General features: G+C 57.6%; 1 protein-coding gene across 2 annotated transcripts in view; it reads left to right on the top strand.

The window, feature by feature from the left end:
• The window catches only part of SLC6A17 (solute carrier family 6 member 17), a 50265-nt gene extending 39022 nt beyond the window's left edge, over window positions 1–11243 (top strand). For both annotated transcript variants that reach the window (XM_058716262.1, XM_058716263.1), the window contains exons 7-12: window positions 3539–3780; window positions 4055–4247; window positions 6090–6282; window positions 6764–6923; window positions 8548–8710; window positions 9195–11243. In XM_058716262.1, coding sequence (XP_058572245.1) covers window positions 3539–3780; window positions 4055–4247; window positions 6090–6282; window positions 6764–6923; window positions 8548–8710; window positions 9195–9563 — 1320 coding nt within the window. In that variant the 3' untranslated portion in view covers window positions 9564–11243. The remainder of the gene's footprint in view (window positions 1–3538; window positions 3781–4054; window positions 4248–6089; window positions 6283–6763; window positions 6924–8547; window positions 8711–9194) is intronic.
• Window positions 11244–12177: the final 934 nt, after the last annotated feature.

Below are 12177 nucleotides of genomic sequence, written 5' to 3'. Positions count from 1 at the left end.
GGGTTCCCTGTGGAAGACAGACCCCCTCCCCTCTAGATCCCCTGCCCTCCATCGGCCTTTACATATCAAGTCACTGCATTAAAGACAAACACATGGGACGCCTGGGTGGCTCAGTCAGTTGAGTGTCCAAGTTCGGCTCAGGTCATGATCTCACGGTTCGTGAGTTCGAGCCCCGCGTCAGGCTCTGTGCTGACAGCTCAGAGCCTGGAGCCTGCTTCGGATTCTGTGTCTCCCTCTCTCTCTGCTCCTCCTCCACTCGCTGTCTGTCTGTCTCTCTCTCTCAAAAATTAAAATTAAAATTAAAAAAGCAAAAACAAGATACCAAATAAAAAAGCCACACTTCCTTGATGGCCCGAACCTGCCACGTTTCTCCTCCCGTTCCAGGGCTAGCTTCTCCAAGGAGTAGATTATCTGCTTTGCCTTCGTTTCTTCCCCTCTGCTTCTCACTTTTCCTGGCATCTACGTGACTCTGGCCACATCGCTTCCCGAACAGCTCCGACGGAGCCCACCCATGACCTGCTCACCGTAGCATATTTCTCTCGGTAGCCTGGGTCCCCCTCCAGCCAGGCTTGTGTCCTGTGACCTCCGGAGCCAGCCTTCTCTTGCGCTTCCTCCCGTCTGGGCTGCTGCACCTCCCTCTCTGCTGCATTGAACTTGGAGATGTTGTCCCGGCCCCTGGCTTGCCTTTTCTCCCCACCCCGGTGAGCCCTTCAGTTCCTTCCCGCACAACTGCACCTCACGAGTTACATGTCTGGCTCAGCCTCTCTTCTCTGGGCTCCAGGCTCACTTGTCTGCCCGCCCACTTGACATCTCCTCTCGCCTATCGTAAAGACACATTAAACTCAGCATTTCTACAGCTGACGTCTCGATCGGCACCGTTCCAACCCCGTCAAGACCTGCCCCTTCTCCTCGGTGTCCATCTCCACCCCCTCAGGCACGCAGGCCAGAAGCATGGCTGTCACCTTGGCATCTGACTCTCCAGCATCCCCCCACCTCCAGTCCAGAGCGAAGGTCGACTTGGTTTTTCCTGCTGAAATCTCTCCACCCTGACCCTAGGCAAGGCCATCATTACCCTGCCTGGACCCCAGAGGTGCTTCCTAACAGGGCTGCCTCATTGGCTCTGGTTTCTGTTAGAAATGCACATCTGATCACTTCTTTCCCCCCCGGAATTAAGTGCATTCTTGGGAGCCCGGTAAGACCTTTGATCTGACTCCTCTGCCCCCCAGCCTCACCTGTACCTCTCACGCCTCATCCTTGCTGCTTCAGGCAGCCTGGCCTCTTTCTGTTCACACACCCTCCTCTGTCCTGCCTTGCCTCGGGGCCTCAGCGGACGCTGTTCCCTCTGTCCGAATGCTCTTCCTTGCCCTCTTAACCTCGCTTTCTACCTCTCAGATGTCAGTTCGAGGATCCTTTCCTCAGGGGAAGCTGTCCCTGGCCTCCTGACTGGCTCAACCCCCTGCCTCCCCCCGACCAAGTATTGGGTCCTGGCCTTCACAGCCCTTGTCACCTTTGCAACTTAACATCTGTTTGTGGGGTCATTTGACAATTAGAATATCATCTCCACAGGAGCTGGGACCTTGCCTGCTCTTACTCTCTGTGGGTCCCCACACCTAGCCCCCGGCCTGACCCCCAGTAGGTGTCCCGTGTTTGATGGATGAGTGGCTGCGTGTCATACTCACAGGGAGGCCACAACACGTTACTATTGAGTGTGCAGAGACAGGGAGGGGATGGGGAAGGTGTCCCCTTCTCATGGAAGTCGGGTACTGTTAGCTCCTTAAAGCCTGGGTTCTGGGTTTTCTTGGTGGACCAAAGATGACTTTATTTTGTGCAAGGTGAGGGGAACTTAATCGCCCCCCAGAACACACATACTCGCCGGCCAGGCCTCCCTTTGTGCACTGACCCTGAAGACTCTATCACCGTCGTCCTCCTCTTCCTCCCCAGCCTGGGGGAGGCTGGGGTGAGCCTGGGGGCGCCTCTCCCAGCCCTCCAAGCTTGCCAGCATCTCCTCAGCCAGTGGGGTGACTCCAGGCGCTCAGCTGTGCCTAGGGAGCTGCTGAGGTGGCGGGCAGATGGGCCTCCATCCTGGGCGTTAGGGCTGTAAGATAGCACTGGGCGGAGCCTCAAGTCCAAGGCCTCAGTACGCACACGGGGAGTGGACTTGGCCACAGGCACACAGCGAGGGGCGGCCAGGACAGGACCAGTTCGGGCTTGTGCCTGCAGGGATAGCGAACTCTCTAGAACCTCCTTGCCTCCTCGGTCACTTGGGTTGACCTCAGCAGCACAGGCGCAGGAGGATATGGTCTGGGGAGGTGCTAGGAGGGTGTCAGGGGCCAGCATCAGAGCATCTGTACTCGAGTAACTCCGAGCGAGTAATTTTCACCTTGGGGTGTCTGTTCACTATTTCAAAATGTGAACAGTAATTCCTTCCCTCCACCAAAACAAACAAACAAACAAACAAACAAACCTGTCCTGACCAAGTCAGAGGCACTTTGTCAGGATTAACTTGCTATTTATGTGCCAGGCATTACTTGTTGCTGCACATCTGATCCTCACAACTGCCATGGGAGGGATACTCTATTATTGTTCCCATTGTTCAGATGAGAAAACTGAGGCTCACAAAACGGGCACTGTCATTTTTCTAACCCTTCTAAGCTATTTAAGGATGGGCGTCAGGTTTAGGCCTGGGTCCATCTAACTGTACAGCCCCGTGCTGGGTCCAAGCCACGGTCCCTGTCTTGAGGGGCAAACAGTAAAAGGAAAATGGCTACGAAAAGCACTTTGGGAATTGCCCCATACCCTCTACAGGCTGTTGTGGTGCAGGGTTCCATCAGGTCTGAAGGCAGGTGGAAGGTCAGGAAGGGGGTTTCCCCTCTCTAGGAAGTGTCTGGGTTCTGTGCTTCAAGTTGGTTGGGTGGGAGGGGGGAAGGGTCTTTCTGTGACCCAGAACATGTAGAAGTGCGAGAATGAAGATGGGGCCCTTATTTTTTTCCTGGGAAAAGAAGATCAGGTGGGCAGGAAGGAGGAGCTGGTGTCCTTTTTCATGGTTTGAAGTGGAGAAGGTATCGGGGAAACACTCGTGTTCTCAGTTCTCTAGTGCTGTTGTGCAGGTTGTACACTGCACAACTCTAAGAGGCACCATTCACACTATAGTCCAAATGAATGGCCTTCCCTCGAGCTGTGCACCACACATCATACCTAATGGCCCTGAAGATATTCCTCAGTATAATAGCCCCATGGTAAGCAAAGGTGGCAGTTCAAATGAACTGAGAAGTTACTGAGTAAGCACACAGCATTTATTTTATCTCACTTAAGCCTCACAGCAATCCTCTGAAGTTAATGCTCTTGTTATCTGTGTTATACACATGGGGGTCTCAAGTTCAGAGGGGTCAGGGGAAAACCCAAGGTCACCCAACCACAGCTTTCCCACCATGCCATGCGGCCTCTGAACTCCAGTGAGGGTAAGGAAGGGGCCGAGGTGGGAGCGCCACTGTGCGTGAATAAAACCATCATCTGTGTGTCTCTCGTCCTCCCCCCACAGCTGGACAAGATGCTGGACCCCCAGGTGTGGCGGGAGGCAGCCACACAGGTCTTCTTCGCCCTGGGGCTAGGCTTCGGGGGTGTCATCGCCTTCTCCAGCTACAACAAGCAAGATAACAACTGTCACTTCGATGCTGCACTGGTGTCCTTCATTAATTTCTTCACCTCGGTGCTGGCCACCCTCGTGGTGTTTGCTGTGCTGGGCTTCAAGGCCAACATCATGAACGAGAAGTGTGTGGTCGAGTAGGTGGCATCTTGGCTGCTGTCCCTTCTTCTCCCTGTCCACCTTACCCAGGCGGGGCAGGTGGGCTACGGAGGCAGAGTCCCCATCTGCCCCGGGGTTAATGGCTGGACATCAGAGGAGCTCTCTCCGGCCCCGGCCCCGGATCCCAGGGACGGGTTCAGAGATGTCTCTGTCGATGGCCCGTGTGGGCTCCTTCCTGGGTGTCTGGGAGGGGCCTCGGGGACCGTGCCCACTCCTGCCTCTTTACCTGGCCCTCCCCTTTTTGTGCTGCAGGAATGCCGAGAAAATCCTGGGGTACCTCCACACCAATGTCCTGAGCCGGGACCTCATCCCTCCACACGTCAACTTCTCGCACCTGACTGCCAAGGACTACACGGAGATGTACAAAGTCATCATGGCCGTGAAGGAGGACCACTTCTCAGCTCTGGGCCTCGACCCCTGCCTCCTGGAGGACGAGCTGGACAAGGTGTGAGGCAGGCTGCCCTTCCTAGGGTGGGCAGGAAGGCATACGTGGGAGTGTGGGACCCAGAGACAGGCCAGGGGTGGCTGGAGCCTGGATGCAGGCCTCAGAAGGCCGCCAGGGACTCATTTGCTTGCTTGATAAACCAGGACCCACGATGTGTCCAGGGAGGGAGAGAGGAAAGGTTTCAGCCAAACCTTTGGCACGAGGCACACACACGCGTCCCAGAGATCACAGGAATCGTGCGGAATGACTTTCAGATGCGTTGCACAGGCTTCCTGCACGTGGGTCACGGTCATACATAATGCACTTGCAACAGGGCTTTGTACACGGCTCACAGAAAAGAAGCACTTCCATTACTGAGTGCGCTCTGCTGTCTGTCCCCTCTGGCCCTCACGACAGTGCTGTGAGTTGAGTATTAATACGGCCACCTATTTTGCGGCTATGTAGCCTGTAAATTGGGAGCTTGCTCAAGGTCTCACAGCTAGTAAGGGGAGCCAGGGTTCGAGTCCCCATGCTCTGAGTCGCCCCTTGATGCTTCGGTTCCCTCCCCCGGCTGTCCCCACTCACTGCAGCTCCCACTGCCGCAATGACCCTTAGTCCCTGGGACAGAGCAGGTGACTACCACTCCCTCCTTAATGCTCAGGCCCAAGTTTGGTCACCTTGCTTCTATTCCCACTTGCACAGCTGGAAACTTTCAAAGGGACTGTTCTGTTAGTAGGGGTAACAGGATAGAGACATGCCCACAGGGTCTTGGGACCCAGCTGGTGCCAAGATTTCCATGGGGCAGAGCCAGCTCCCTTCAGCCCAGGCCAACTCTGCCCTCTTTATGAAGCTAGGCAAGATGAGCTTTCCCTGTCCTGATGCCTGAGCTCGATGTGAAGTCCTCTGCATGCTGCTGGCACTATACTAATGCTAAGGGAGCCGTGTCCTGTACCCTCTGCCTCTTCCCATGTGATCGAGAGCAAACGATCCAGTCTGGTTTCTGCCCCCAGGTGACTGGCAGCACAAAGGGCGCCTCCCTTCCGTGAGATCCTGCTCCATTTTCCTGGGCATGGCCCAAGTCCTCTGAATAAAACTAGGATTAGAGCCAGTTTTTCTTCCTTATATGATCTGTCGTCGATAACATCCAAGTGACAAGAATTACACACTCACGCAGTTGGGGGAGGTGTTTCCCCACAATCACGGGTCCCTACAGGACAGCGTAGAAGTGATGTCCGTGGGCAGTGTGTGGTCACTTGCCCCATGAGCAGGGGCCCAGGCATGGGTGCAGTGGCTCTCCACCTTGGCTACCCATTGGAGTCCCCCGGGGGCTTAATAAAACTCACATACCCAGCTTTTAGCACCAGACCAATCAAATGATCATTTCCGGGGGGGGGGGGTGCGGGGGGAGTACTCAGGCATTGGTGTTTTAAAGGCTCCGGTGTAGTTCCATTAGGCACTGGAGGCTGGGCCCACTACCTTAAAGTCTGGAGCTCAGAACGGGATGCTCCCAAAGTTGTGGCTGGAGCCATCAGGGAAGACTTCTTAGAGGAGGAGGGTCTCAGGCTGGGCTAAATATGAGCATCTTCATCTAGATCACCTGGGATCCCTAGACAGCTCATAGCTCCCAGATCCCACAGGTGACCTTCTTGAAGCGGTACCTTGCTCCCTGGGGGAGGGGGGGGATGCTGATGCTCACTCAAGTTTGAGACCCGCTGGCCAAAGATGAGATTTAGGTGGGGGCAGGGATTCCTGTGAAGGAGGGAATCGTTATTCTTAAAGCTGCAGGGGCAGAGATGAGGAAGCAAGGGGCTCCCAGGAGTGGTGTGGGCTTCGCTGAGCCCTCGCCCTCCACCCCGTCCTCAGTCCGTGCAGGGCACAGGGCTGGCCTTCATCGCCTTCACTGAGGCCATGACGCACTTCCCGGCCTCCCCGTTCTGGTCTGTCATGTTCTTCCTGATGCTCATCAACCTGGGTCTGGGCAGCATGATTGGGACCATGGCCGGCATCACCACGCCCATCATCGACACCTTCAAGGTGCCCAAGGAGATGTTCACAGGTAACTCTTCCCGGCAGCGCCCCCGGCCCCAGCCCTGTGGGCTGCCCTCAGAGGCGACCATTGTGCCTCTGACTTTAGGAAGACTCCATACTGAGAAGGCTCCCTGCTGCCCCCCGGGATGCAGTTGGGGCCTGGCTTACCACCCAGAGGAGAGCACTCAAGAGCCAGGAGAGGGCTGTTGGGGAATCTGTGCCAAACCCGAGCTGGGGGATGGCCTCTCTCTGAGGGCCTGCTGAACCCCCCTGGGGGGGTGCCCTCCCTCCACGTTGGCCTTGCGCCCTACTCCGTCTCTGTTACTCCCAGCCCTGGGCCGCTCCTCTCCTGGTAGAGTGGGAGCTCAGAAGCTCAGCATCTGGAACCCTCCCTTGAAGGCCTTCAGGGAGGAGGGGTGGGAAGGGAGGGGCCTGGGTGCCCCCCAAGACCCCTGGGCCCCGCCCACCCTGCACCTGTGCCCCCACACCGGCCTCCCGGCTCTCTGTAGTGGGCTGCTGTGTCTTTGCATTCTTCGTGGGGCTATTGTTCGTCCAGCGCTCCGGAAACTACTTTGTCACCATGTTTGATGACTACTCTGCCACCCTGCCGCTCACCGTCATCGTCATCCTTGAGAACATTGCTGTGGCCTGGATCTATGGAACCAAGAAGTAAGGGGGGGGGGGAGACGTGGAGAAGGCGTGGGACAGGAGGAGGGGTCTGTCCTATTATGACCTCCTGGAGAGTGCCGTGTCCCCAGGGCTGCTTCTGAGTGGGCTAGGAGATCACAGAGTCCGAATGTCAGCGCTCAAAGTGCCCTTAGAGATCTGGGACTCAGAGGGAGGACGTGACTCCCCAAGGCCACTTGGCTGGTAAGAGGCAGAGACAGGCTGAGGGCGTGAGTCTCCTGGGTTCAGGTCCTGGCATCACCCTAAGCTGCCTTAAATTACTGTAGCCCCTTACCTGAGTACCAGCTCTTCAGACTTCTGTTAAGCTTGTTAAGCACTTAGCGGCTGTACAAGAGCCCCCCCCCCCCCGCCCACTCAGAGAGAACTGTAGGACTTCAGCAGCCCGACTCAGTGTTGGGGTGAGCAATCTGGGGGTGCGAGATGAGGTGCGGTTGGGGACCTGTCTGGGGGGTGAGGTAAGGGAATTCAGCAGTAAGGAAGCAGTGGGGCTCGTGGCCCGAGCCCACAGCAGAGCCACATCCACCGTCAGCCCCCCGGCCTCATTCCTCATTTAACAAATCTGTGGGCCTGGGGAGCCCCAGGACCGGGCCCCTCCCACTCTGTCCACAAGGCCAGAGCCTCCGCTCATGTCTGGACCTGGTCTTGGAATCAGGCTCTGTCACGGCCCTGCTACAGCCATCTTCTTCCTACAAGAGCGCAGGCAGGGACGCGGGGTAAGACAGGAACAGCCCTGGGAGCCGGGGCTGGAAGAGGCTGCTCCTGCAGAAGAGGCTTCTGCAGTCAGGTGAAGCCCCAGAATATTCTTCTCAAGTGGATAAGATAAAATATGTAAGATACAGGAAATAAATGAAGATGAAAACTAGGAAAGTGCTGTTGAAAATCGGATACAGTGACGCACAGGTACCTTATTTTTACTGCATGAAGTTACACGACCTAGCTATGGCAATCATCGTGAGATAGCGGTGGACATAAATGGCGTTTGTAGGCGGCTTCGATTGTAACGTGATGGGAAGGTGTCTGTGATGTAATGATTTGGTGACAAAGTCTCAGGTACTGCCAATACCGCTGTGGTTGCTTGCATTTGCGACAGTAAGAAATGCAAGATTGCACTTAGGTGTTATTGACGTAGAAATGATGTTTTTTTCATGACACTCATGTACACAGCCAGCCAACTATTGTAATTCTACCCACAGACCCAGGCGTTAGAACCCCCCAAGTCAGGGCCCCTGGACGCTAGAGAAGTGCCCTTCACCTCTCTTCCAGCAGGGGGCGTGTGGAGCCAGACCAGTGTGAGTGGGGTGGGGTGCAAGGCGCACACAGAGGTCCTGCGGCGCCTGTCCAGCTGCGCAGGCATGTCCCGTGAACAGCAGCAAATCCCTGGATGGGGTGAGCTGTTAGGTATTCAGGGGAGGTTAGCAGAGGGCACCAGAGCCTGCGCAGAGGCCAGCTGGGCCACCGAATAATAAACTGGGAGCGCTGAATGTGAAGAATGGAAGAGCCTGGGAGGGAGGGACTGGTCATTGAAGGCTTCCTGGAGGAGGCAGTTGTGGGGGGATACGCAGGCGCGGTGGGGGTGTCGAAGCTGGGCTCTCTGTGCACCTGGCAGGTTCATGCAGGAGCTGACAGAGATGCTGGGCTTCCGGCCCTATCGCTTCTATTTCTACATGTGGAAGTTCGTGTCTCCACTGTGTATGGCTGTGCTCACCACGGCGAGCATCATCCAGCTGGGGGTCACGCCCCCCGGGTACAGCGCCTGGATCAAGGAGGAGGTGAGGGGGGACCTGAAACCCCAGGGTCACTGGCATCTCCCCAGGCAATAGAGATAAACCCTTCTAGGGGAGCTGCTGTGTGCCAGGCCCCTCCAGGGCCTTTGCACACCTGATCTGTAATCTTTACAATGGCCCAGAGAGAGAGGTGGCATTACCCCTAGAGCACAAAGGGGGAGACTGAGGGTCAGAAAGTTTGGTGCACCCGTCCTGTCTTCCTAACCCGTGTTCTCTGTCCATGTCTGTAGAGCAGAATTACCCATCCATTTTCCAGATGTAGAAACCGAGACCCAGGGGAGACCCAGGGCCCTTAACCAAGGCGACCAGCTAACTCGAGTAGCCACCCCGATGCCCTCCATCTCTGCTGGCGCCTGGCCAGGATGGCGTGTGGGGATGGGAGAGGGCAGGAGGAGTCAGGCCTGGAGGTCCCGGGAGGGTGAGGTGGTCACAGCGTCGGACAGCAGCCCTCGCCCCCGTCCACCCCTAGGCTGCGGAGCGCTACCTGTACTTCCCTAACTGGGCCATGGCGCTCCTGATCACCCTCATCGTCGTGGCGACCTTGCCCATCCCCGTGGTGTTCATCCTCCGGCACTTCCACCTGCTCTCTGATGGCTCCAACACCCTCTCCGTGTCCTACAAGAAGGGCCGCATGATGAAGGACATCTCCAACCTGGAGGAGAACGATGAGACCCGCTTCATCCTCAGCAAGGTGCCCAGCGAGGCGCCCTCCCCCATGCCCACTCACCGCTCCTACCTGGGGCCCGGCAGCACGTCGCCCCTGGAGACCAGCGGCAACCCCAATGGACGCTATGGGAGCAGCTACCTCCTGGCCAGCACCCCCGAGTCGGAGCTGTGACCACTGCCCCACCCTGCCCTGCCCACCTCTCCCCCCACACCCATCCAGCCTGCTCGTCCCGGCCTGGCCTCGCTTCCTAGGCCAGGCCCTCTGCCCACGGAGAGGGGGGGTGCCCTCCCTCATCCCCCACCCCAGTCCCGGCCAGCTCCTCCCTAGACCTGAGCAGGGGCCGGGAGAAACTCTGTCCCCAGTGCAGGCTCCCAGCCCATCTCACCTCCTGAGACCCGCTCACCAAATCGCAGCTGATTAACGAGAACAATCCAGAAGTCCGGATTCCCAGCACAGTGGAGACTGCAAGTGGCCACTGTAGGGGTCACTCTCCCTACCCGCTCCCTGTAACCTGGTACCTGTCGTTCTTAGGTCCTGGGCATCCCTCCGTGCCGCCAGGTGGTGGTGAGAGGCTCGGTGTCGGGTAGGACAGGGTGTGGGGCAGCCCGGAGGCTGATGAATTCAAGGTCGGGGACGGGACGATTGTGTCAGGACTCAGGGCTCAGACTTGGGACAGAATCTTGTGGAAGTCCCCAGGTTCTGTTTTGGGAGGCAGATAGCGCTCTCTGGCTCGAGTGCAAGCCTCCGCAGCAGAAGGGGGGCTGGGCACGGGGGCCCTTGGCCTGCAGCACAATTCAGATGGTTTAGAGCACAATTGCGAAGCACACTCCCTCTCTCACGCGGGGGCCCAACTTTCTCACTAGCGGCAGCTTCTCCCCTGGAATGGGGGTCCCTGGAGTTCAGGGGCTCGTACCCAGCAAACCTCATCCCTAGGGAAAGACGGAAACTTCACTGCCCCTTTGGGCTGCCACTCACTCTCCTTGTTCGAGCACAGCCAGCGCCGTGTGCATGTCATGTGTAAATATCTCGGGACCCTTCCCCAAGCCGCCCGGCCCATGACAGGGAGTGCACAGGCAGTGCTGTGGGCACCGGGGTTGCCCAGGAGAAGGGCCGGGTCTCTGTCCTGGGGCCCAGCCCCTGCCACATCCCCACCCACCCCTACCTGAGGCCTCCCCCGGAAGAGGGCTGCCCTCGGAGTGCAGGCTGGGAGGACTGGAGTCCGGCTGGAGAATAATGTCTGCAGAGCACTGGATGGGCTCGCGGAAGGATGGTCGCGTGGATGCACGGGCATGGATGGATGGAAGGCAGGCAGCCTGGCGGGGATGGCGGAACTCCAATTGTGAGAGCTGAGGTACACGGGATAGCAGCGGGCCACAGTGCTAGGCCCGGGCACCTTCACGCAACGTCCCGAGTCACTCCCGTGTTCTCAGCGCTGGGAGGGACAGGCCACGCCCGGGGTTCCCTCCTTCATCCCCTAGCCCCATGGTCCCCCCCACCAACTCGCCAGGGGGCCCCTCCCCCCGCATCTGCTCCCATTTCCAGCCCTCTGGCCACACCTGTCCTTTCTCAGTGTGAGGAGGGGAAGGAGACCCACATGTCCCCGAAGACATGAGCTTTTGGGGCACAGCATCCCGCCTCAGGCACCTCACCAACACCTCCTACCTGGCCCCATGCCTAATCCCAGCAGACTTAGCAACAGGAAAAGCAAGGCCCCAGGAGAGACACTCTACTATATATACTCTTCTATATATTCTATTTCTATTGTATATTCAATCTGTACATGTGGGTGTAAATGCTGTTAAATGACAAACCCAATATTATACTGTGGCTGGTGGACTATTTTCATCCTCAGTGCTGTACAGATCTATTTTCATTGTATATTTGATATATTTTTAATTTTGTAGCGTGTGGCTGGGCCAGGCCCCAGCCTGCCAGCCTGCACCAGGGCGGTTGAGCGGGGCCGTCTGCTTGGTTCTTACGGGCCGGGTAGTGCTTGTAGCCTTTGGCTGCAGGCCGGGCCCCGTCCCGGCTGTGGCTCTGCTGTGTTAGACATAAGGCCTGGAGCTTGGTGCGTGCGTGTGCGTGCGTGTGTGTGTGTGTGGTGCGTGCACCTACCTGGGTGCGGGTGCGTGTAGGTGATTCGTGCCGGCCCGTGTTCACCACGTCCCTGCAGACCACACTGGCCCTCTCCCTGCCTCCCCCCTCAGCTCTGTCAGGCAAGGCCTTGGGGCAGGGTGCTGTGGGGAAAGGCAGGTGTTTCTTGCTGGTGGCCCATTACCTTCCTACCCCTGGGCTTGCCAGAAACAGGGAAGGAGGGGCTTTGGGGTGGGAGGGACAGCCCCCAAATTTATTTTCTAGCCAACTTCTTGCTGTTCCCTCTGGAGTCACAAGCTTTGCATCCTGAGGAAAAGTGCTGGGTTTCTTAAGATGGGGAGACCCCAGGAGAGCCTCTCCCAGCGCCTCTGTCCCATGTTCGTCCTTGAGACAGTCCTGAGAGGGCTCAGAAAGGAACAGCTTCCCTTTCCCTGCGCTTTTGACACACACTCCTCACTCCTCAGGGGGGCTGGGAGCGGTTGGTCGAGGCCAGAAGAGGTGAGGCATCTGACAAGGTGAGATCCAGCCCCGGATTCCCTGGAGGAGTGGGAGGGGCAGGCCCCCACATCCCTGTGTCGGGTCCACGTCCCTTACCGGCTTTGGTGCTGTCCATGCAGTGCCCACAGGAGACAGCGGACTCAGGGCAGGCAGGGCGGGGTGGGGGGGTTGCCTGAAAGCGTCCCCCGGTCCC

Source organism: Neofelis nebulosa, chromosome 2 (assembly GCF_028018385.1).
Source record: "Neofelis nebulosa isolate mNeoNeb1 chromosome 2, mNeoNeb1.pri, whole genome shotgun sequence".
In the NCBI taxonomy this organism is placed as follows: Eukaryota; Metazoa; Chordata; class Mammalia; order Carnivora; family Felidae; genus Neofelis; species Neofelis nebulosa.
This window is presented reverse-complemented; position numbering and strand designations above follow the sequence as displayed.